This window comes from Amphiprion ocellaris, chromosome 2 (genome assembly GCF_022539595.1).
Source record: "Amphiprion ocellaris isolate individual 3 ecotype Okinawa chromosome 2, ASM2253959v1, whole genome shotgun sequence".
NCBI classification, from domain to species: domain Eukaryota; kingdom Metazoa; phylum Chordata; class Actinopteri; family Pomacentridae; genus Amphiprion; species Amphiprion ocellaris.
In genome coordinates this window covers 21,612,912-21,637,008 of record NC_072767.1, presented here as the reverse complement: position 1 = coordinate 21,637,008, position 24,097 = coordinate 21,612,912, and the positions used below count along the sequence as shown (strand labels likewise).

Sequence of the window (24,097 nt, the reverse complement as noted above, 5' to 3'; positions counted from 1 at the left end):
AGCGCTTTCTCCCTATCTGCCATTTATACCATTCTCAGTCCTCTTCCTTTCCATTTCTCGTGCTCTTCGTGACATTTCTCATAACCCGCAGCAGCTTTCTGCTCATCTTGCACCATTTCGTTGGTTGTTTTCTTGGTTCTGAAAGTGTCTAAATCAAACTTCACTTGTTATGACCGCTGCCATCATTGCTGCTTGTTGTATTTCATGTTTTTTTCATCTGTGAGCTCTTTCACTCTTCTTCCTAACCAGGCATTAGAACATTGCTACTTTCAGTGTGTCCGCAATGTACTGGGTACTAATGTGCACAATGTAATGTACATGTTCACTCAGTGACCTGCTGTGAAATGTTGTTAGCATGTAAGTACATTTCCCAGTGATCCGATCAGTGCTTTAAATAACTATCTAACATCCATGTAAAAAATAAAAAAAAATATTATTATTATTATTATTATTATTATTATTATTATTATTATTATTATTATTATTATTATTATTATTATTATTATTATTATTAACTGTTTTCTTGACTACCCAGCCAAAATTGAATGATTAAAAAAAAATCACAGAATATACAAATTGAGGTTTCAAAATCTTGATCTAGACAGTGGTATTGTGTGCTCTGAAATACTGAGGGCATGTACACTGAAGGTGCAGATTGACAGCTTTCAGACCAGCCCAAATGAACTGTACAAATCCTGTAAACAGACCTGAGTTTAATCAAGCCAAACAGATCAGATGTGAAATCACAAGCACCCGTTGATCCCATCCACCAGTAACAGCTAATTATCTGTAAACCCCAGTTGTCTAAGATGAGAAGTGCGTAAAACTACCCTGTGTAAAATGTTTACTGCAGAGCTGGGTGTTGGCAATGATCCTCACCTCTCCATCAGCATAGCTCTTTACATAATCAATTCCTCTTCCTCATCACGTCATTCTTTATAAATTTATATAAACAGAATGAGCTGTTCTGCAGACTCTGGCACCTAGAAGCACTATATCTGTAGCAACTTGGAATCAAGTGGGAGAACTGCTAATGCTAATGCATTCTAGTTTTTTAATGTTATAATGCTAGGGTGAGTGTTAATGTAAAGCTTCAGTGCGTCATTGAGCTTTGATTTCTGGCCCACCCATCAGATCCTGAACACAATGATAACCGTTTTATGATCTAACTACATAGTTTACAGTCTGATATGTATAATCTGTTTCTAAACAAATCTGAATTTTTTTACATGGACTTCATTGGTTAAGCAAAATGCTCTCCATTAGTATATTTTATGACCACTGTCTGTGTGAGTGTGTGTGTATATATACATCATCAACGGCAGATTTTTATCTTAATCCTGCTTTCGTAGATCTTCAGAACTCAGTCAACATAATGTCCTGGCCTCTCATGTCTGCACAGGTTCAAGCCTCTACAGAAGGTGGACAGCATGTCTGACAGCCTCTGTGGGAGCTCTCAGCACTGCAGCAGCACTCCAGAGCAGTCAGTGGCTGCTCAGAGCCAACATCACCAGCAGTACATAGGTAAGAACACGAGCTGCAACCAGGACTATTTCATGCATTTTAAACTCTCCTCACTTGTTGCTTTTTTTGGCACTAGACTTTAAACCCTTTTAAATAAATCACAGTGTGAAATCATATTTGGCACGTCCTGGCTTTACTCGGATATACGTTATAAACATATGTAATGAATGTCAAACTGCAAAATTGTGCCATATTAATAATTTTGACATACAGTATATGAGTACACAATATACTTAACACAGTTCTCTCCATATAGTTTCCTAAGTCATGGGGGCCGTGTGAGTGAAATGAGTGACACCTGTCTATATTTATCTTTCATGCAGATACGTCTCACACCTTGCCTCCATTTCCATCTCCTGACTTGGGCACACAGCCTCTGCCTGAGCGCATCAACGTGAATGATATCAAGAAGCTGCAGACACTCTACAGAGACCACTGCGAAGTGAGTTATATCACAGTAGAACTCTTTATTCTAAAGGTTTTGACTAATATCCGAATTTGGAGCACAAACCCAGACTTCATGTGATTTAGCTCCTCATATTCAGATCTGCAGCAGAGCTCATTGCTGGTTACACTACACACAGCTCTGACCAGCGTTAAGGAGACAATGACTGCATGGTTACATATGGCAAAAATCCTTCTTGTGACTAGTAAATATGTACTGCACATTAGGGAAGAATATGTCAAGAGAGCTTGCTGATTACACTTAAATATGTCATATGGAACTTGCATGATTTGGAATACTTGTTTTTGCCACTTTAAATATTGACAGATGGTTATCAACACAATGAACAGAGCTGTTTTTTTTTGTGCAATCTGCGTATGTCATTGTTCGCCATGACTCATGAACATGGTTGTAGCTGAGAAACTGGAAATTTGCTGGGGTGGCTGTAAGGTATAAGCAAAGATTTAAACATCCTTCAGCAACGGGAACCACCATAACTGAAGTTCTGTGTGTACTTTGGTTTTACTCATTGTATTTTCATCTTTTGCATATCAAACTTGTGCATATTGAACAATACATTTGAGCTGAATTTACAGAAAAAACAATGTCACAGTACAGTTCTATATTACAGCGGACCATAGCCAGCTGTAATACACGTTACATCTAGACAGGGTGGAAGCAGGGACACAATAGTAATAAAGCTCTATGATTCCACTTATTGCTCTAATTAAGCCATAAAGTGCACTTGCATGTATTCCATTCCATCTATTAGATAAAAACTTAATTAACTCAAATTGAACTATTGACTGATGGATATCTTTCCTACACTGAATTGCATCTTCTGTGTTCAAGGGTAGGTTCAATGATATTCTGTTTGTCTTAAAAAACCAAGGCCAATCCTACTAACAAGTATTATCTGTGTATCCAAAGCCCCATGTACTGTAGCAGAGCGCCGTTGTCTAAAAACTATGAAAAACACATCAGCAATATACACCGTTGCACAGTGTTTTCTCATTACCATAATCAAGGCACTGCGGTTTATTTTAAGTCAACCTCACAAAACTGCTGCTGTAAATACTACAAACCCCTCAGACTGGCACTCATGTCAGCCGACCGTCCTTCACAGTCCTGAGATCAGAAGAAAGGGAGTGAGCATATGGATGGACGGTGAAGCTGAAACTGAACTTGTATCTGGTAATTATCAGTGCAGTATCAGGTTTATCAGTGGTGTGTGTGGAAACACATTGCAGATCAGAGTCTCTCTGAAGAATGAAAAGTAGGTTGAGAGTTGCGTAACACAGGAACACAAAATATGTATTAATTGACTGTTGAAAAGTCTCCCTAAGAAATTAATTTTCTGCAGTTGCGTATGGAAAAAACTACAACAACTAATTACTGAAGACATTAGCTTGGGGCACAGTGGCACAGACAAGAAGAAAAGTGAAGTAGTCCATCCTTTAAAATGCAGTGAGTGACAGACAGAGCTATTGTTGGTTCTTGTTTTGTTTTTTTGAGAGATTCCCTAATAATGCTCCCCATATCTTTTAAGATTCACTGGGAAATTAATATGGATGAAGAAAGAGTTATGGAGAACTGGTGAAGTGTATAATGACATTTCACAGAGTGTAGAAACTAATTCAGTGTCTCTTGGTAGGACAAAATTTGAGTAGGCAGAAGAGGATGAAACAGTGGAAATCAGAAGAGTAGAAATAATCCTGAACATCAAAATTTGGGGCTCTACAGGCAGGAGAGGCTGTGATTAAAGCAGCAAAGCTCTGGCTTTATCATATTATCCCTGCCCTCCCCTTGTCCAGCCTCACCGCGCTCCCTTTGTTCCAGCCGTCTTTTCATCTCTGTGCAGCTTTCAAGACATGCCAATTAACCTTTCAGCACGCTGGGTGGACATCTTGGTGTCTTTGTGGTGGCCTCCCCTTGGGCCTTTGTGTTGCCTTGTCTGTGGACAGGCACATGGGCCGCTGTCTTTGTCTGCCAGCGCATTTCTGTCACTCACGGCTCTCATTGCCTGTGCGTGTTTAATGTTTATGCATTTCACTTTTCTTTCCTTCCTTTTTTTTGTGAGCCAACAGTGACCTGTTAACACGTTAACCAAGACTTTTATTGATGTCATTTAAAGTTACAACACAAATAGAGGCTAAACATAAAACAATATTTTACGTTTTGCTTTACTTTCGTGCAGTTGAGTCTCTTTTTGAGTGGGCTGTAAACAGATTTCTATCTGCTGTGGTTGGGTGTATTTATAAATGTCATGGTAACAGCCAAATATTCAGGCATCAGCCGTGACACTAAATTACTGCTTGAGCGCAAATGATTAGGTGTTTAATAAAGCATTGAGCATGACAAATCACACTAGAAACCACAGTATTTGTCGCATGTATGCACAGAAATGAGGGGTTAAGATTTGGGAAGCTCTGCCGCAGGCCATTTGTCTGTTTGTGACTGTGCATGTGAGCACTCCTCCAGACTTCTTCTTTTTTTATTTTTTTTTTTGAAGGCATGCTGTTTTTCCTGTGTGGTGAAAAAAAAAACTGTGGAGGCAAAATGCTCTTGTTTAGAGAGGATGGGGAATTCTCCTTTTTGTTTTGGAGTTCTGTGTTTGACCTGTTGCTGGGGGCAACTGTAAACATGGTTGCCATGGCGACAGCTGGAGAGGAAGCAAAAACATATCATGTGATTGAAGCCTACACTGCTGTGTAACAAGATCCAGCGGCAAGTGCATGTCCTGCCAGATAGGGAGAGAAGAGAATCTCTGGGCAAGATGTGAATCATATGCTTGTGCTCAATAGACGCTCAACGTAGAGACATGCTGGACTGTTTGAGACCAACAGAGTTTGACCTTTGCTGCAGGTGGAGTCCAGCTGACGCTTCCTCTGGCCTGGTTTATAGCCTCAAAAATCTCTGCAAAGCTGGACTTAGTATTTCAATTTTAAATACACGTTTAAGTTCGAAGTTTATCTGTTTGCTTTCTTTTTTGAATGAAGTTATCGGTTTAGATCAGCAGCTCGCTGCTGCTTCCTTTGTGCTGTTGTGGTGTTCACTTGTGTGCAGTTTACTCTGCTTTCAAAGAAGCTCATACATATGAACAGGAAAGAGGAAGTCACATGGGTTGGTTCAGGTCACTAAAAGTAGTCAAATGCATGCTTTAATCTATAAGAGTGGTCTGCCTCATTAAAGCAGCCAAGATTTAAAAAACGGAGTGAAATGAACAATGACAAAAAAGCTCCAGATGAAGCCTAAACGTGTCCTTTAGGATTCTCCTGATGATTAATGTGCAGGGAGCTGTGTTTAAGCTGGCTCATTGTCTAAGCAGGAGGGCCCAGAGTGAGCGAGAGGCTGCCTGCCTGTAGAAACTTTGTTGTGTGTCTGGTTGCCATGGTTCAGCTCTGTATGTTTTGTCCTCCCTCCCCTTCCCTCCCTCCTCTGCTCCCTCCCTCGCTTCTCTCCTGCAGGCTACACTGGATGTGGTGATGAACCTCCAGTTCCACTATATTGAGAAACTCTGGCAGACCTTTTGGTATTCAACACCGCCATCTAGTGACGGAAGCACAACCATTCCCAACAGGTCAGATCACTCAGACAGCAGCAACAGAAACGGCTTCAGAGTTTAAAGCTGAGGATTAAATTAACATATGGTGTCATGTCTATTCATGTCAAGTTATTTTACCTGAGTTGAGAGCAATGTTTAATTTGCGAGATGGCAGTACTTACAGTGTGGATTTCTGTGTGTTTGTGCCTGTAGTGATGATGACCTGGAAGGTGTGATTCCCAGAGAGAAGCTGCTGGCTCTGTGTAAATATGAACCGGTGAGACTATGGATGAGAGGCTGTGATCACGTCCTCTACCAGGCGCTGGTGGAGATCCTCATCCCTGATGTGCTGCGTCCTGTTCCCAGTCAGTACTAGTGTTGTTTGATTTTAATAAGGCACTATGTATTAGAGGAAGTGTAAGATGCCTTCAGCTAACAGTTATCTTTTCAAATCAGTTCATGTGCCACTTATTCACTCAATATATGTCAGAAAATGTTACAAATGTCAAGTTTTCAGAGCCAAGGCAGCGAAATCAAATTGAGTTTTTCTCTCCAACTAACAGTCCAATACCAAAAGATATATTCAGTGAAGATTTGCTTACAAATAAATTATCAAAATAGTGCCAGCTTTAGAAAGCACACCATGTGTTGCATCTGTTGACACAGTGGAGTCAGCTCACTTTTAAGAGCCCACAATATGCACATTTACTCTTTTCTAATTCTGTTTTGGAGTCTACTAGAATATATTCACACGCTTTAATGTTTAAAAAGATTCTGTTGGAAAAGGTGCACAATGTACATGTTGCACCCAATGATAGTGATGTAATGTTGGTTAGGTATGTCTATGAGTACAGGTGGAGGTACACGGCCCTATTAGAAGCTGCTCTAGTGAGGAAGCTGCTTTTTCTTTTTATGAAGCCCTGAAAAGTGAGCCACAATGCAGACACAACACTAAGCATTACAGTCAGTAGATTTAGATATTTGTCTGTACTGCAGTTGGCTGTACTTAAACAACTCTACTTTCAATGCTTCCTGCATAGTGGAGATCCAGTAATGACACTTTGTAATTCAAGCTGTTCTGTTTCTTCAGGCACTCTCACTCAGGCCATCCGTAACTTTGCCAAGAGTCTGGAGGGTTGGCTGACTAACGCCATGACCAACTTTCCTCAAGAGATCATCCGCACCAAGGTAACTAGAAAAACTCTAAATCACTGTCAGTGGATTATATAGCATTAAAATACGCATCTAGCATCCTTATTGAAGAGGATTTAAAACATATTTCCTCACATTCAATATTAAATTTAAGATCTCATGTGGCTAGTTTGTGATCTGTTTGTACAAGCCACTCTCACCAGACTTCTGTCACTGAATAAAGTCCTTTAATTACTGTGCATCAGTTTGATTCTGCCAGTAGAAGTGACTGCCTGAAATACGTTAAAGTTACACGGTTAATCGGGGCAAATTTGAAAGAGGCGTTCTTTGCACTTTAACTACACGAATGAATCATTACTCTGTCCAGCCTCATTCAGTCACACAGGGCCTGAAGTGTATTTTCTGCTCTTCTGTGTGGTGTAGGTGGCAGTGGTCAGTGCGTTTGCTCAGACTTTGCGACGTTACACCAGTCTGAACCACCTGGCTCAGGCAGCACGTGCAGTCCTCCAGAACACCTCCCAGATCAACCAGATGCTCTCCGACCTCAACAGGGTGGATTTTGCCAACGTCCAGGTAAAGTCTGACAGCTTCTGGATCATTTCAAATGAAGTCTTCATGCTAATATGTTTGTGGTGCACAATGTACCAATGTTGTGCTTGCATCTCTCGCCTCATGGTTTCATGCTGACTGTGGTGTGTTTGTTGTGTTTGAACAGGAGCAGGCGTCGTGGGTGTGTCAATGTGACGAAAGTGTGGTTCAGCGCCTGGAGCAGGACTTTAAGGTCACCCTGCAGCAGCAGAGCTCTCTGGACCAGTGGGCTACCTGGCTGGATAATGTGGTCTCTCAGGTCCTGAAACCTCACCAGGGCAGCCCCAGCTTCCCCAAAGCCGCACGCCAGTTCCTGCTCAAATGGTCTTTCTACAGGTACGAAGGCGGAGGCTGTTTACGCTTTCCTTAAAAATCACTGAATTAGTCCAGTGTTAAAAAATGCTCATTAGGTTGTAACATTCCCTGTGGCTCCATGAGATGGGATTTTATAGACAAATCTTCTTCAATATCTTTCCTTCTTGTAGCTCAATGGTGATCAGAGACCTGACTCTGCGCAGTGCTGCCAGTTTTGGCTCCTTTCATTTGATCCGCCTACTTTATGATGAGTACATGTTTTACCTGGTGGAGCATCGTGTCGCTCAGGCCACCGGAGAAACTCCTATTGCTGTCATGGGAGAGGTAAGAAGGAGAACCGCTGATCAAGAGAGACACCGTCACTGCTCAGAATACTTTCAAATGACGTGGAACAGCTTGTTGACGAATCCCCTCTCCATACCTGAATTACAGTTTAGTGACCTGAGCTCCATGATGCCATCACTCATGGAAAAAGGTAAGTCGTTATTGTCTAACAGCATCAGTTTTGAAGTTCAGTAATAAATTAATCAGCTGGTTCGGAGTTTTACAAATGTATGTTAAAAGTGTCTGCTGTTATTTGGTGTTTTACTTACAGTCATCAAATCCCAACTCTATTGTTTTCCAAAAGCAAAAAAAAAAAAAAAGTCACACCGTTGCACTGGGTAACTTCTGTAATTAGTCAGGCCCATGAACTCCATCCTGCTGCTGGAAATACCGAGCAGAGCAGCAAATGTGTATTAATCTGCTGCTGAAAATAGTCCTAAACAAATTAATTTGCTTTAGTTTGAACTGTTGAGGTAATTAGCTATATTTTTATTTACACTGTCAATAGGAGCTGAAGGGGTTGTGGCTGAGAGAAATGGACAGGGAGATGACTCCATCTTTTCATGGGATCTGAAAACAGCAGAGACAAATATTACCAACCTTATTCTAATAATATTATATACTATTATATTCTTTAAACCACATTCTTTCTGCTGGATATCACATTTCTGTGAGAATCTTTGTATTGTAGCTGTAAACCCAGCTGTCATTCTTGTCCCACATTATCAACACTAGCTGTTTTTGAAGTATCACATGGAAACATTTCCCTAATTTGGCAATAAAGTTTCTATACTCTCCAATTACAACTTTCTTGATTGAGGACCAATCCTGGAGACCTTTCTCCATTTTTCTTACATAGATGGCCAACATTTTGTTTTATCTTCCAGGTTTTTTTAAAAGTTGGCAAACTAATTTTCTTCCCTGCTCCTTCTACATAGTTTATTACAGCCATGTGTAACATAGCCTACAGCGCCACCTTCTGATGACAGAACACAGCACGGTTTATTTGGTCTAAAGCAGTTAATCAACAAGCCTAATTCACCTTTCTAAAAATTGTTTGCATATTTTTTGCTTGACAATTATATGGAAACACAGCTACGGTTTTGTTTTAGGGTCACAAATGCAATTAATCTGCTCTGACATTAAGAATGTATTCCTCTGTGCAACTAGATGCATCCTTCTCTGACGAGATGAGTGATTTAGGCAGCGATGCTGATGCGTCCAGAGGGCCGTCTGAACCAGCTGTAAAGAGAGAGAGGATCGAAATGAGCCACCCTCTGCAGGAGATGTGAGTCCGGTCTGAATGGGGCCAGAATAAGAGCCACATGGACCAGCAGCTCTCCCTGAAAATGTGGCTTCTGGAGCCTTTTGGGACGCAGCAGCTCTCTGGCTGAGTGTCCTTCTGCAGTCAGTGTGTGCAATGTACATAGAAGAAGAGTGTAGCAATGTCAGCCCTCCCCTCACTAGTGTTTTAAAAGATGGCGATCTTTCTGTCATGAAGCTCACACGTCAGTTTTTTATTTTATGTTTTAAACTCACAGGGGTGTAACACAGGTCTGATTGTTTTTCTGTTTTTGTTGCAACTGTGAATGACTTTGTGCAGTACCTTTTTTTTTGTTGGATGTGTAACTTTGAGTGGTGGTGTTTGTGATTCATCTTCTCCTTTTTAAGAAAAAGTCTTTTAACTAGCTGTGCCATAGTGTCATTTGAGTGCCTTAGATCGCTAACTTTGAAACCACCACTACAGATGTCTACCTGTCCCTCAGCTGTGCCTCTACCGCAGTATGAATGTATCATCTCCAAACCTCAAACATTCAAAGCACCTTTAGCATTGATTAGGTGTGTTCTCCTTGTTGCCTCTGCTGCAGCTCGTAGCAAACACATGAAAAAAGGAAAAAGTAACCACAACATGCAACCTACTGACCCAAAGGACCTTTCCCTCAACCGTACCCACCAGCTGAGCCAGTTTTGGCTCCATTTGTCAGGCATTAGGACCTCATCGTGTCGCAGTAGTCAGGGAGGCAGGGAACTGTTAACTTGGCGGTTCAAGATGTTGGTTTGTTTACCTCAATAGAATTTTATTCCGTGCTCCGTTCAGCTCAGATGACACAAGGCAAATACTTTAAAAAATGTAGCCACTGTTCTGTTTTGTGTCCCATGTAAATACCTCTCCACGTTCCTCCAAATAGTTTCAATCCTGTGATAGCTCCGTGTGCTGTTAGAATACACGTGTGGTAGTTTTCGCAGCTGCTGCACAGTCGGAACAAATCCAGAATAATTACTTTAATGGGGACAAGATGCTAAAACCTGAACTGGAATCTGGTCTGTCTCAAAGTTAGGAAGCTAAATCTATACATGTTAGAGCGTCGGACCGGTAAACCAAAACCGTTTCGCTACAACAGGATCTCGTTGGCACCCGAGCCGGCACGCTCTCCCCAAATTCAGATACTTTGACCTCATGCAGCTACTCAGATAAAGGCTTATGTTGTTTGAATTAGATAGAAAAATACAGTGAGTTATTTGGGGAATTTGTCCATAATAAATTATATATATATATATATATATCTTTATATGATGTAGAAAGTGCGTGCTCTGTGGCCTTCGGTCTTTGCCTAATCTCTCTCCTCATGCTGTACTTTGGTTGGTTACATTGTAACAGAAGAATCTGCTTTGATGTGTAATTGAATAGACTGTGTAATAAATTTGTTTCCAATCTCAAATGTTCAATGTATAAAATTTAATTATTACTGCGGTGCTACTGCTCCCCAGTAAGCTATTAAACTGTCACAAGAAAAATTTCTATTTATATGAACTAATCTGATTTGAAGATCTTGAGCTTTGTGTTGAAATTGGTTCGGTTGTTTCTTTTTCCCTTCTCCTTGTTTCCCTCCCGGATGTTTTTGTTGTAGCGATGAGAATCCTTGTGATTGATTTATTTAAGGCTTTTTGTAACTTGTGCCTGTCACAGTAATTTGCCTTAAAGTGCTTTGGAAAAAATCATTTCTATGTGTACTTTGTAATGTTTTGTAAGGCTGTTTTAGATTTTCTGGCGGAGGATTATTTTTTATTGAACTAGATTTGGTTCTTCTTACAAGTATACTGAACCCTTATTTTTGTGTATTTTTAAACCTGTTCTTGACTACACTTTAACTAGCCTAAGGACAGATGATGGTCTGTAATAAACTGCATAGTTCAGCTGTATTTTGTACTTGGTCACAACGTGTAATAAATTGGTGTAAACCAAAAGGTTTGAGCACATTTATTTTTATCAAATATCAACATCACAAAACTTCTATTTGGAACAAACGCCGGATTTACAAACAACCTTTTTTTAAGGTTTGTAGAAGATCTTAGCTCACAATTTACTCAATCCTTCAGGATGTTCTAGAGATACAGTATTTACATAATTTAAAAATCCTAGGCTCCAGACAGTAATATGCTTAATTTTATTCACACACTTTTTTTCCTTCTTCTGTAAATCAAGAAAGGTTCTTCTATCTAGCTTAGTTTGCAGTGTCTTGATACAAAGGCACACAGAACATGATGTGAACAGAGAAGATCCAATAGAAAAAAAAAATTCCTTCTAGAAAAGGCAGGACTGAATGTACAACACACAACTTAAGTTACAGGAAAGGAAGAAGAAAAGGCTTGGTCCTAAAGCAGCAGGACACTGTCAGAAGTAAGTGCACATTGTCCTTCAAGGCTGAACTGTAAGCCTTACCAAGAATGACCTCTCTCAACTCAGACGCTGTGAAAGTGCTAAGTTGTCTGAAGCTTCAGCGATGGTCCATTTGGGAATCTGACAGTCCTTTACATGATTCACAGGGAGCAGCCCGCCATGTACTTTCCTGTCAAAGACATAAAAAAAAAAAAAAAAGAGTCATGTGCAAAGAGAAAACACTCTTCTAAAATAAGCCACAGTCATGAGCTAAAGATTTGATGAAATTAAAGAGCCCCTATTATGTACAATTACATTGATATAATTATATTTTTGGGGTCTACTGAATTATGTTTACATGCTTTGACATTTAAAAGCCACATTATTTTGCTCATATTGTACATTGTTGAAGCTCCTCTCTCTCTATTTTAACTCCTGAAAAGCTCAGTCTGCTCTGATTAGTCAGCCGACGTGACGAAAGTGAGTTAATGTTGGTGATTTACGGTAACCCCAGATTAATGAATGCAGGGATGTGGCTTTGTCAGAAGCAGCTCAAACAAGGAAATATTGACAGACTGAGGACGTGCCGAATTAGCCATGATACAAATGTGACACACAGTGATGAGAATAAGCAACAGGAGAAAAGCTTGGACTGTAAACACGGTGTTACAGGCAGGTAAGAAGCAGTGATTTCTGTGGGAGAGAAAAAGCTGACACACTGAAGGACCCCAAAAAGCATAATATGGGCTTTTTGAAAAATACAGCAGTAAAAGTTCTGATCATATATACTAAAATATCAAACCAATCCAATCCTATTTTTTTCAGTTTACAGAGTAGATTTAAAATATAACTTTTCTGTCCTGCTGCTGAGTTTAATGACAAGATTTATACAACTAATGTTTTCCTAGTAAGTATGGAGCTTGAGCCATTCGCTGGTTAGCTTAGCTTAGCATATAGACTGGAAGCTGTTAGCCTGCTAGCTTGGCTCTAAAACTAAAAAAGGCTGTGCGCCAGTCATTAATCAACACGATTTGTCTTTGTTCCATCAGAACAAAAAGTAAAGTGTAAAAATGAATAATTCTCGTTATTTGTAGATTAATTAGCATTGTGTGTCCAACCAGAAAATGCTGTTATTGGTTAACTAGTAAGAGGTGGTGGTACTTGAATTCCATATTGACAGAAGGAGCCAGTTGTTATGCTAAGCTAACTGGCTACAGCTTTATATTTACCGAAGCAAACAGATATGATATCAATCTTTTCATTAAACCCTTAGCAAGAAATCAAATAAGGGTTTTCTTATCTATTGTTGCATTATTTTAATGAACACAATTAAAATCTAAGAACAATGGTGCTGTTTTCAATACATATAAAAGCATTAACACTTTCTAAAAGGCACCTTTTATGACAGGTTTACTCACTGGTTTAATTAGCTTTGCTGTGAGCCATTATTAAGATCTATAAGTGTGATGCAAGGCTGGAAAATATCCTTTTAGTTTAGGTTAAGACTTTCTAGTTGGTCAAAATGTGGTTTCAAATGTAAACATTAATAAATGTTCACAGGTTTTTCCATTTTGTTGCCATTAAATCTGGCACTTCAAATCATTACTGAAAGGTTTAAATCATCAAGTTGGCAGTTGTAAATCTTAATGAGTTTATCAATTGTTTTTTGTACTGAGTGCCTTTAGTGCCTTTGTCAAATAATGAATAAAAATCTATAAAATGTCCTAATTTATTAGACAGTGGGAAACATTTCCCTTCGTTCCACAGCTTGCAGAATCAAGGTCTTCAGGCTGCTTGTTTTGCAGGAGTTTTTCAATTATCCAAAATCCAAAGATATTAAATATATGATGATATAAAACTGAAAAAACAGCAACAGAAGCTATAAATGTTTTGCATTCTAACCAGAAAAATGACCTAAAAGGTTAATCCGCAAAACTATCAGCAGTTAACTCATCTGTCATTGGAAAAATGAACTAACTGTATTTGTTTCACTATTAGTTCTTTAAATATGATTGGAAAGTAAATACTCAAGTCCAAACATTTCTTACATTAAACACACAGTGGGTTTGTTACCTTTATGAGGACCAGAATGAAGGAGGATACACCCACATGTACCATCGTTTCATTTGTCTGAACCCCTTCGGAGCTAATGTTAGCGTGTATACTTGTAGCCTGGAGAGTGTGTTCAGACTGTCACCTGTGGCGAATCTCTTCTTGACCAGCGACATGCGGTAGCGGCTGCCCACCAGCTCCACGTCCATACCCGACAGCGAGGCCCCGGAGCCCACAAACTGAACAGCCAGGCTGGGTGGGGGGCCACGGGGAACCTCCAGGCACTGCCAGCTGGCACACAGAGTCCCTGAGCCTGCAAGACACACACACAGACACACACAGACACACACACACGCACAGACACACACACACAGACGCACACACACACACAGACAGACAGACACACACACACACACACACACACACACACACATACACACAGACACACACACACATGCACACACAGACATACACACAGACACACACACACACATACACACAGACATACACACACAGACACACACAGACGCACGCACACAGACACACACAGACACACACAGACATACACACAGACACACACACACACAGACATACACACACACAGACACACACGCACAGACACACACACAGACATACACACAGACACACACACACACACAGATGCACGCACACACGCACACACACACACACACACGCACAGACACACACACACAGACGCACACACACACACACACACAGACAGACACACACACACAGACACACACAGACGCACGCACACACGCACACACACATGCACAGACACACACACACAGATGCACACACACAGACAGACACACACAGACACACACACACACAGACAGACACACACACACACACACACACACGCACAGACACACACACAGATGCACACACACAGACAGACACACACAGACAGACACACACACACAGACAGACACACACACACACACACACACACACACAGACACACACAGATGCACGCACACACGCACAGACACACACACACACAGATGCACACACACAGACAGACACACACACACACACAGACAGACACACACAGACAGACACACACACACACAGACAGACACACACAGACAGACACACACACACACAGACAGATACACACACACACAGACAGACACACACACACAGACACACACAGACACACACAGACACACAGACCATGTTAAAGCTCAGCAGTGATAACCATCATATATAATGTGTGGAAACTATTGTTGAGAGTTTAACAGGAATGTCTGTCAGAGTCAAGAGAACTTCATTTTCAGCCCACTGACATATAAATACTCAGCGGGGATGAAATTCTGTTTCTCTGGTGCCAAAGCTGCAACATTAACATGAAAGCAGTGCAAACAATCACCGTGGCGATACTAGTGAACAGCTGGTAGGAAAAAAGTAATGAAGGAGACGCGCAAAGGCTGTGACAAGTGTCCCACAAAAATGTCACATTATAACTGAAAATCCAACACAAACCATGTTTATCTGAACAAACTGACTGCACTTGAAAATGTTGACTGCATTATTATGTAGTTGTTGTCATTTTGAACTGTTTACCTGACATTTTTTACACCTATGCCGACAGTATACCTAAAACACAGTGACATTTTTTGCACCACATTTTGCAAGAAAGTTATTTTGTTGTCACTGAAGGTATTTTCTTAATTTCAGCACTTCCAAATTACTGTTGTTCTAACTGTTCAAGCAGTAAAAATCAATCTCAGTAAGCACTTTGTTGATGATAAGACATGTTAAGTCACTGAATCCCAACTAAGAATACGTGTAGCCGTGTGGAAACCTCTGCAGCCGAGCCTCACTTACTTTGAAACAATAGAAAAATATGCGTTTAACAAGACAATAAACACACACACAGAGGATTACGAACTGATCCTGAGCATCTTTATTATTACAATAAACCTGAAGCTACGTCAGACTGCCACAGCTGCATGGTGAGCTGGCAGACAGCTGGAAATGAAGAGCCAAAGGTCATGAATATTTATATCTCAAAAGTAGAAATGCAAGTGCAAGTCTGACTGAACAAAGAGGAGCTACAAAAACTCAAAAACTACAACCTCAACCCTTAACTACAGGAATGTAAAGTTAAGTCTTGTATGGATTCACATGGACACCAAATTACAACAGCCATGAAGCAGCTCATGTCTGAGATGAAATGTATCTAAAACCATCAAAAAAGACATTTGTGAGCCTCTGGTCAAGAATTAAAGGACAGAATTTAAACAGTGTAAAGCATTTCTGAGAACTTTAACAGATTAAAGGTTAATCTAATTTGGAACAGCAAAGACTGCTGGATTAAAATGAAATAGCAATCATTTTCACAACTGAATAATCATTTGAGCTTTAGTATTTTTAGCACCAATCTAATATTTCATAATTAAGATTTTAAAGATTGTGTATCAGCTGTCCCACTTGCTATTGATACAAGTCTTTGGTACTGAAAGGCAGTCCAAGTACACGCTGAAGGATTCCAAGTTCAACATTAAAAGCTTTTAGTAACACATAGATAAAATGTTAATCCATGGCAGTTATTGATAAACAATAAATATTTCCTTATTTTTTTTAAGTGCTATTACTTTCATCTTCAATAGAAGGATCCAATGCTCTTCTTTTTTTCCAGATATGAGAGCAAACTGCATATGTTGGAACAAAACAAGATTTTTGCAGCAATGTTGAGGGGAAAAAAAGGATATAGCTGTTAGACTCTAAATCTGATTAGAACTGTTGAACAGTGACGCATGATCGATGCATCATTGACTTTTTAATCAAATCTAACCTTGTTTAACCTTCACATCTCACCATCTTTTAGCCTGGAAGCCACTGAACAAGCAAGAGCCACAGTCCTCTGTGTGTAAACGTCACAAAGAGTTGCATGTTAGATTTATTAACTACAATGACAACACACAGCGAGAAAGAAGAGAGAAGCACTGCTGATAAATTTAGGAGCGACTGCAAAGCTCCTCATCAATCTGAAAAACATCTTCTCCAGCACATCTGCTTGTGTTCACAAGATGTCCGGTGAAACTAATTAATTACAGCCTCAGCGCTGGCAGACAGGATTCATGTAAAGCTGCACTTTCAACACTTTAGTCACAAAGAAACAGACATTATGCAGGAAACCAGTATTTGAAGGGACCGGAAGGAGTTATGGTGACCTTTCAGTGCTTTTGTCACTGGTTCATAAATCAGAGAAGTCTTCGAACTATAAATGTTTTCACTTTTATCATCCCATCCATCACCGATGGCTCTGAATAGTTTCTTCTTCTCTGCTCTCCAAGTGCGTAGCTTCACACTGAGGTAATAATATATCATTAGATGAAAAAACGTAATAAAATGAAAAGAAGAAATGTGGATGTCTGGAACAAAGAAGCTCATAGGTGAAGGAAAGTTGGAGATCAAATGATTTAATTGTGCACGTACCCATCTCAAATTAGAGCCAGAAAATCCTCTATTACAAGTCGTCTCTCATTTGTGTAGCACAAAGGTTGTGGAATATGAGACACAGTCAAGCTGACACAATAAAAAGTGAATGTTTTATGATTCTTTCTGTCAGTTGAGTATTCAGAAGCACCTTCGCTCTTTTGTTCGTCTCCACCAGGTTGATGAGAGCAGCTGCCACGTTCAAATGCTAATGCAGCTGTGAAGAAGGTAATGATACGCCTTCAGGCTTCTGCTTTTTATAAAGAGGAGGATGTGGAGCGCAGAGATCCCTTTACGTAACTCTCAATTACTCATTTCTACATTTGTCTTGACAAAGTGTGGAAAAGTGAAACCGATGTGAAGGCGATGAATTCGAAAATTCTGGCACCAACTTTAACGAGAAGACTAATAAATTAATAGACAGTCAGAGTGAGCAACGTTCCTCCCAGTGAGCAGCATTTAATAATCAAAGCTACCTCCTTCACTGAGGCATAAAAAAGAAAAGCAGAAAGGTAAGAAGAGCAGCGGCAGAGCTCTGACCTTTGCTGTGATTGGTCGGGGAAAGGTTGGGAAGTTTCCACAGCAGCCGTCGCTCCTCAGCGTTCCTGCAGAGACAAATAAATAGTCAGTGAGGCCTCACCTGCTCCTTGATCTCCTGCCTTTGATGGTCTTTTGATGATCTTTATCCACCACAGTCACAATATTATTATTCTAAATTCATAACGGGTCAAATATTCTTGTGAGTGCACGTGAATTTACCCTGTAGAGCGGCAGAAAAAGTGAAAAATGTTGGTCACAGCAGTTTTGTCTCATCAGTGCTCGAAAAATGTAAATACACACATTGTGAAATTATTTTTAACAAAACAGCCCAAAACAAATCTCACAACTGAGAAGATAAAAATGTTGAATATATTTTTTTGTTTTTGCTTTAATTAAATGATAAATTTAAAAGGCATCTAAATGTAGAACAGAAAACTGGTGAATGAACTGAGATTGTGTCTCTGGAAAAATCCGATTTGTTTCTGTATTATTACACCAAAAGTAAAAAATTAAGAAGCTCCACAGATGTCAGAGAGGTTTGAGATAATGTGGATCATATGATGTAGATTTGATCAAAGGGTTTATTTTGGAAATGTCAGAAAATACTGTGGAAACAGTGTTTCTGGAAACTATTTGTAAAGTGATGCAACAAAAGTCTGTACACAAAGATACCAAATCCACACTTTATCTCTCATTTCTCTGAAGAAGATTAATATGAAGAGACGGATATCTGGTATAAAATTATTTACTATAAGAAAAACCTAAAGGAAGTAAAAGAGCTCCTCTGAGGAGCTTCACTTCATCACAGAACCAGCATCTTCTAATCACAGAGAACATCTTAAAAAGGACTGAAGATATATTTTAAGACAACAAGAAGCAAAACTTTGATTGTACAAACTCAAAATGGCAACATGAATTTAAACAGATGTGAATGCAATTCCAGAAACAGTATTTTTTTGCTGGTGTTATTGCAAATTTAATTGATTACCAAAACTATTAGTAGCTATTAACCCTATCAGTTCACTAATCAATTAGTTTTCTAATTGTATCACCAACAGTTTTTTAAATTGACTTGACCCATCTAAGTACATAATGTTGGTTTTAATAAACAGATGTTGCTGGATTAGGATGTGTTTAAAGGCCTCCATCATTCTGTGGCCTTCATGTGGAGTAGAGTGACAGTGGAAGGAGATTATTACACACTGTTTCATTACAAACAAAATAACCTATTCACCTACATTTGTGTTCTATATAAACATTCAAAAATGATGTCTGTATGAAGCATAGTAAATAATTCACCTGTGAAAACAATCACATATATTCATGCTGCTCAAGTCCTGCATTATACTTATTTAAATAAAAACATTAAATGTAGCTCATATTTAGTTTGATATTCGATAAGGATTAATGTAGTGCTCGTTTTATCTGTTTCCTATGAGGAGAGTGTATTCATCCCTTTGTCAGAGCACTCTGGCTTTCTCATGTGACTTCTAGTTGATAATCTCTTGAACTTTTCAGAAAGGTGATTGTGTTTTCATTGTTGCCTCTTTTCAGACAACCAGTTACACAGGCAGGAATCATTACGATGGGAGCCAAGAGAATGGAGGAGAAGCTTGTTCTGGCTGTGTCTGTCTGTCTACCGTATATAATATGCCAGAAAGAAACTATCACAACAAGGGGCGAAGCAGGTCTACTGTACAATGGCAATTAGGGAGGTGAGATGTTGTACGAACCTCGATAATGTTCAGTTGCAGCCCGGACTTGATTACATGTTTTATGTAATGTTACACTGAGCAAAAATATGAACTCAGCACCCAATCAGTCTTCTTTTCTGGCTTGGAGAAAAAGTTAAGCTTTCTTCCACATCGCTACATGGTTTATTTATGATTCTTTTGTGCATTACAATAATGCTCTTGATTGCTTTCATCTGGTAAATAACAGGCTTCACTTATAGGAAACTACTCATTATCCCTCCATCATCACATCATCACTGCTCACCAGGAGGCGGGCGGCTGGCACTGCAGGTCTGTGGCGGTGTGGTCCAGCGGCAGCAGCACCTGAACGGCGGTGAGCTGTGTGGAGGGAGCGGTGGCAGGACAGCAGTGATAATCCAGAGACACTCGCGTCACCGTGCCGCTCCGCTGACACTCAGCTGACAGCAGCAGAGGAGCCCGACCCGGGTCCTGAGACGACACCTGAGGAAACAACGAGGCGTACTGTACAATGAGATATATTATAATTTGTTGAAAGAAATCCTAATTTTCCTTTAATTGGCACATTTTAATTAATTGGCAGTTATTTGGAAATTAAGTATGAATATGTGAACATTTACTATCTTGAAGAATTTTTAAATGACAGGATCCAAAATCCCTGAAGAGAATTTCCAAGGATGATGACGAGGATGAGAAGCTGGATTAATCAATCAATCAATCAATCAAAGTTTATTTGCATAGCCCTTTACAACAGCCCAAAGGGTGATCAAAGTGCTTCACAGTAAAAAAACAAGAAAATAACTTAAAAACAATACAGTAACTTAAAACAGGACAAACAATCACACCCACACCTACGGGCAATTTAGAATAATTAATTAACCTCAGTATATTAGACTATGGGAGGAAACCGGAGTACCTGGAGAAAACCCACGTATGCACAGGAAGAACATGAAAACTCCATGCAGAAAGACCCTGGGAATGCTGGGATGCGAACCAGAGATCTTCTAGCTGCAAGGCGAGAAGTGCTAACCACCACACCACTGTGTAGCTCCTAACTGTATTATAACAGCAGAGAGGAGCAGAAAATATCTGCACTGCAGGGTGAGACTCCACATTTTAAATCCAGACCTGATACTTCAGCAGGCCGACGTTGTAGTATGAAGCCTGGGGGTTGAGTTCAGCTTCTCTCTGCAGGTAGAGCTGCAGCGCCTGCATGTTGAACCAGAAGTCTCTGGTGTCTGGGTCACTCTGAGACGGATCGCTGTGGACACAACAGATTGATAAAGATCTGACAGAGGAGCGGACGGGTCTGTAACACAAAAAGCAGAATGCAGCTGACCTGTAGAGCAGCTTTTGATTGGGCAGGAAGTGATCGATCCGTGAGATGTTGACCAGTCTGAAGCTGAGAACAGGAACGTTGGGGTTGGCTGTGAAAATCCTCGTGATGCCTGCTGGGAAGGACATCGTCAGGTCACCTGTGATCTTCACTAAACATCTGAAGAAAGAGGGGAAAAAAAACAGCACAGACCAAGCTTATTTAACAAAGTGTGTATTTCTTATCCAGTATGTCAACAAGCACTCATCAAATGTTCATCATACATGTCAGACAACCTTCTGCAACCCAAAATCCATTGGCAGGTCTGAAAGGCATCATCAAAATAACTCAATTTATCAGTGCAAGAAACTGAAAACAGAACAGATTGTCAGATTTTTAACTTTCACTGGTCAATGACCTAATGTTGTGCCAGTGGCAAACAAAGTATTTCATAAAAACTCACTGTATTCTCTATGTCTTAAAGAGCGTAAAATATTAAGAAATAATAAAATCTGCACCTCAGTATAACCAAGAAAGCCATGACGTAGTCAGCATTTTGTCATATGACAAAAACTTTGTGAAATTCTGTTGAACTGCATGATGTGTTTACACTGAGTAGACCAGGGACAAGTATGAAAATCTATTAACTAGACTGAGAGGAAAATAAACCATACTTGAGCAATAAAATGAATGGAGCATGGCCAAAAACAGTATAATGGGGAACAGGGTGCCAGTTGTTGGAGGATACATTCAGCATGGTGAAATATCTTTCAACAATTGGAGTGCAGAGTAGAGAGAAAAAGCACCTAATTTAAGGTTGCAAAAACTGAGCATGTTATCATTTACCACATTAACAATGTCCAGACTGTATTTCTGAATCATTTAATGTTATCTTCATAGAAAGAATTTTTTTTCTAATGGTTTACAGCATTAGAATTGTATCATACTGCACAGAAGACATCTTTGAGTTCTGTACTGTTTCCTTAGAGATGCAGGACTTGACAAGACTAAAAAATTCTTTCACAGCAAGTGAAAATGTAACAGGAGCAAAAAATACCCATAAACTTGCTTGGGCTTCAGGGGATTAACAGCATGGAATATACAAAACGCCTGTTAATTTTGTGAAGAGTAAGCATCATGCTGACCGGTTGTGCTGTCCACCTTTGAAGTAGGCGTTGATATATTCTGTGATGGCCGCTGCGACTGGCCAGGCCTCCTGTGTGCTGAGGGAAATGGGACTGGGACCTCTGGACAGGTGTACTGTGGAGAACAAATGTAGGGAGTCATGATGTCACTATAAAATCAGTCACGTTTAAAGGAACAGTTTCAGAAAAATATATAACACCTCTAAGAGATTTCAGAAATGTGCTCATTTGTCTTACACTGTCTCGGCTGGTGGTCCTGGTGCTGGTAGGGCAGCGGTGAGACTTGTCCCGGCCTGGCAGGGCTGGCTGCTCGGTTCTGGGCCCCCCACTCGCTGGCCTGAGGCCCCCACTCACTGGGGCTGGAGGAGGAGGAGGAGGTGAGGGATGGGCTGGGCTCCGGCAGCGGGGAGGAGCACAGTGAGCGAGACTGAAACACACGGGGGCCATATTAACAGTATTCTCATGGGATGATACTTCCACCTGATCATACACTGACAATAAGTAGATAATAAGTAGATACCGTAATTCTAGCTGCATATCACAATATGGTCATATTATACAAAAAAAAAAAACCCAACACAATACTAAAAAAGACATTTGGTGATATATTTACAATTTTAACATTTTAAGAACCCGACATGCTCATCAGCAAGGTAATATTTACACTATTATAAAACTACTGGAGTGGGTGGAAAGAGCTTTCCATTTTCTTTTCACTCAGTAAATGATCAGCTTTCCTCAGTTAAAAGGTTTTACACCTGCAGACAACTATTATATGCAATCACTGTGACAAGTTTCGTCTCCAGTTTTAAAGCCCTCTAAAAAAAATACAGGGGAGATTTTATGAATAAAGCTACAATATTTAAAAAGGCTGTGCTGTTATGACTCCAAAGTAATAATTAAGTCAGATAAATGTATGATCATAAAAACATAATAATAGGAGAATATGAATCTACTGAGCTGTTAACTCGTAACTGATACTCACTCGCTCACAGCCGCTGAGTCGGCCTGAAGACCTCTTGGCCCGGGCGGCTCTCTGAGGAGCAGCTGCGACCACTTCAGCCGTGTCTTGCCTAAAATTGTGTTTGGAACCTTACAAAGACACAAACACACAAAATGGCTCAAAGCAGATCTGAATCACACACTGAACTGGAGTATAAGAGACAGATGTCCTCTTCAACCAGCCAAAAGCTGTGTTCAGAGCAGCCAGAGACAATCTGTAAATACCAGACTGCCAAAACACGCTGGCACCAAATATAACAACATTTTATTTGTATTGGTTTAATTGAGAGATTCTCCGTCCTGTTGGTGTCTTTTTCAGGAAGATTTTCTTCCCTAGTAGGAAAGAAATAAACAAATCCCACACAGTGTTGATCACTTGAACACACTGTCAGTCCTCAATCAGTCAGCTAAAATTAATATAAATGTATGATATGATGGAGGTTATACATAACTGAGCATGAGTGGTCGGTAATGTGTGGGGAAACAGTTTGGTTCATTCACAGCCATAGTTTTTGTTTTGTAAATGCCAATAGCACTGAAGTGAACATCAGAAATGAGTTCCATTGTCATCTACTTAAAACGTTGGCATCAAACATGAAATTAGAATTATAATAAAACTTATTACTCTAATTTGAACAAAATCACTTGAGGCTGTGACTAAATGATTATCTTCCTTCAGTTAATCTGCCAATATTTTTTATTTTGCTTGATAAGTTAAAACGGTAACATCAGTGTGTCCATGAAATGTCACCTGGAGATTTAAGTCTAATATAGCATTTCCTCTGTTAGTTGTTCAAAATACTATAAGGAATATTTAGTTTTCTCTTATAAAACACAAATTTAAATGATCAGGCCCAATAGATTTGGCAATTATTTTGGCAATTGATTTAAATTATTTATCAAATCAACTCCAGATTAATTTCAATATCAGACTGATGACTCAGTTAATTGACAATTAACTGAGAGTCTACGAAGCACCAAAAGGTCACAAGGAAGATTTTTTTCTTTCTGAATCACCCCCATCCATCTAGTCACTTTCTTCTGCTCATCCAGACTACACACAGTGTCAGCTGGCTAAGCAGGTCAGACATCCCTTTAACCTGGGGGATCCGAAAGTTTTTCCAGGCAAGATGTGACATATAATCTGTCCAGTGAGTTCAATGTCCACCTTGAGGTCTCCTCCTAGTTGGAAATGTCTGTAAAACTTTCAAAGGAAGGTACCCAGAAAACATCTTAATCAGATTGCCCAAACCACCTCAGCAGACTCCTTTCAACATGAAGGTGAAGTGACTCTACTCCAGGGTCCCTTCTTT

General features: G+C 39.9%; 2 protein-coding genes across 13 annotated transcripts in view; one reads left to right on the top strand and one right to left on the bottom strand.

Annotated features, from left to right (window-relative positions):
• Window positions 1-11,138, top strand: part of rfx2 (regulatory factor X, 2 (influences HLA class II expression)) — a 29,218-nt gene extending 18,080 nt beyond the window's left edge. For all 7 annotated transcript variants that reach the window (XM_055014576.1, XM_055014570.1, XM_055014584.1 and 4 more), the window contains 10 exons: window positions 1,403-1,524; window positions 1,848-1,966; window positions 5,437-5,549; window positions 5,727-5,878; window positions 6,604-6,701; window positions 7,089-7,238; window positions 7,381-7,589; window positions 7,739-7,892; window positions 8,001-8,043; window positions 9,063-11,138. In XM_055014576.1, the coding sequence (XP_054870551.1) occupies window positions 1,403-1,524; window positions 1,848-1,966; window positions 5,437-5,549; window positions 5,727-5,878; window positions 6,604-6,701; window positions 7,089-7,238; window positions 7,381-7,589; window positions 7,739-7,892; window positions 8,001-8,043; window positions 9,063-9,184 (1,282 nt within the window). In that variant the 3' untranslated portion in view covers window positions 9,185-11,138. The remainder of the gene's footprint in view (window positions 1-1,402; window positions 1,525-1,847; window positions 1,967-5,436; window positions 5,550-5,726; window positions 5,879-6,603; window positions 6,702-7,088; window positions 7,239-7,380; window positions 7,590-7,738; window positions 7,893-8,000; window positions 8,044-9,062) is intronic.
• fcho1 (FCH and mu domain containing endocytic adaptor 1) overlaps window positions 11,136-24,097 on the bottom strand; it is a 70,093-nt gene continuing 57,131 nt past the window's right edge. For all 6 annotated transcript variants that reach the window (XM_023293940.2, XM_023293941.2, XM_023293939.3 and 3 more), the window contains 9 exons: window positions 22,768-22,874; window positions 22,020-22,209; window positions 21,783-21,897; window positions 20,662-20,817; window positions 20,451-20,583; window positions 19,609-19,805; window positions 17,611-17,675; window positions 13,748-13,915; window positions 11,136-11,740 (listed from right to left, as the gene is read on the bottom strand). In XM_023293940.2, the coding sequence (XP_023149708.1) occupies window positions 11,712-11,740; window positions 13,748-13,915; window positions 17,611-17,675; window positions 19,609-19,805; window positions 20,451-20,583; window positions 20,662-20,817; window positions 21,783-21,897; window positions 22,020-22,209; window positions 22,768-22,874 (1,160 nt within the window). In that variant the 3' untranslated portion in view covers window positions 11,136-11,711. The remainder of the gene's footprint in view (window positions 11,741-13,747; window positions 13,916-17,610; window positions 17,676-19,608; window positions 19,806-20,450; window positions 20,584-20,661; window positions 20,818-21,782; window positions 21,898-22,019; window positions 22,210-22,767; window positions 22,875-24,097) is intronic.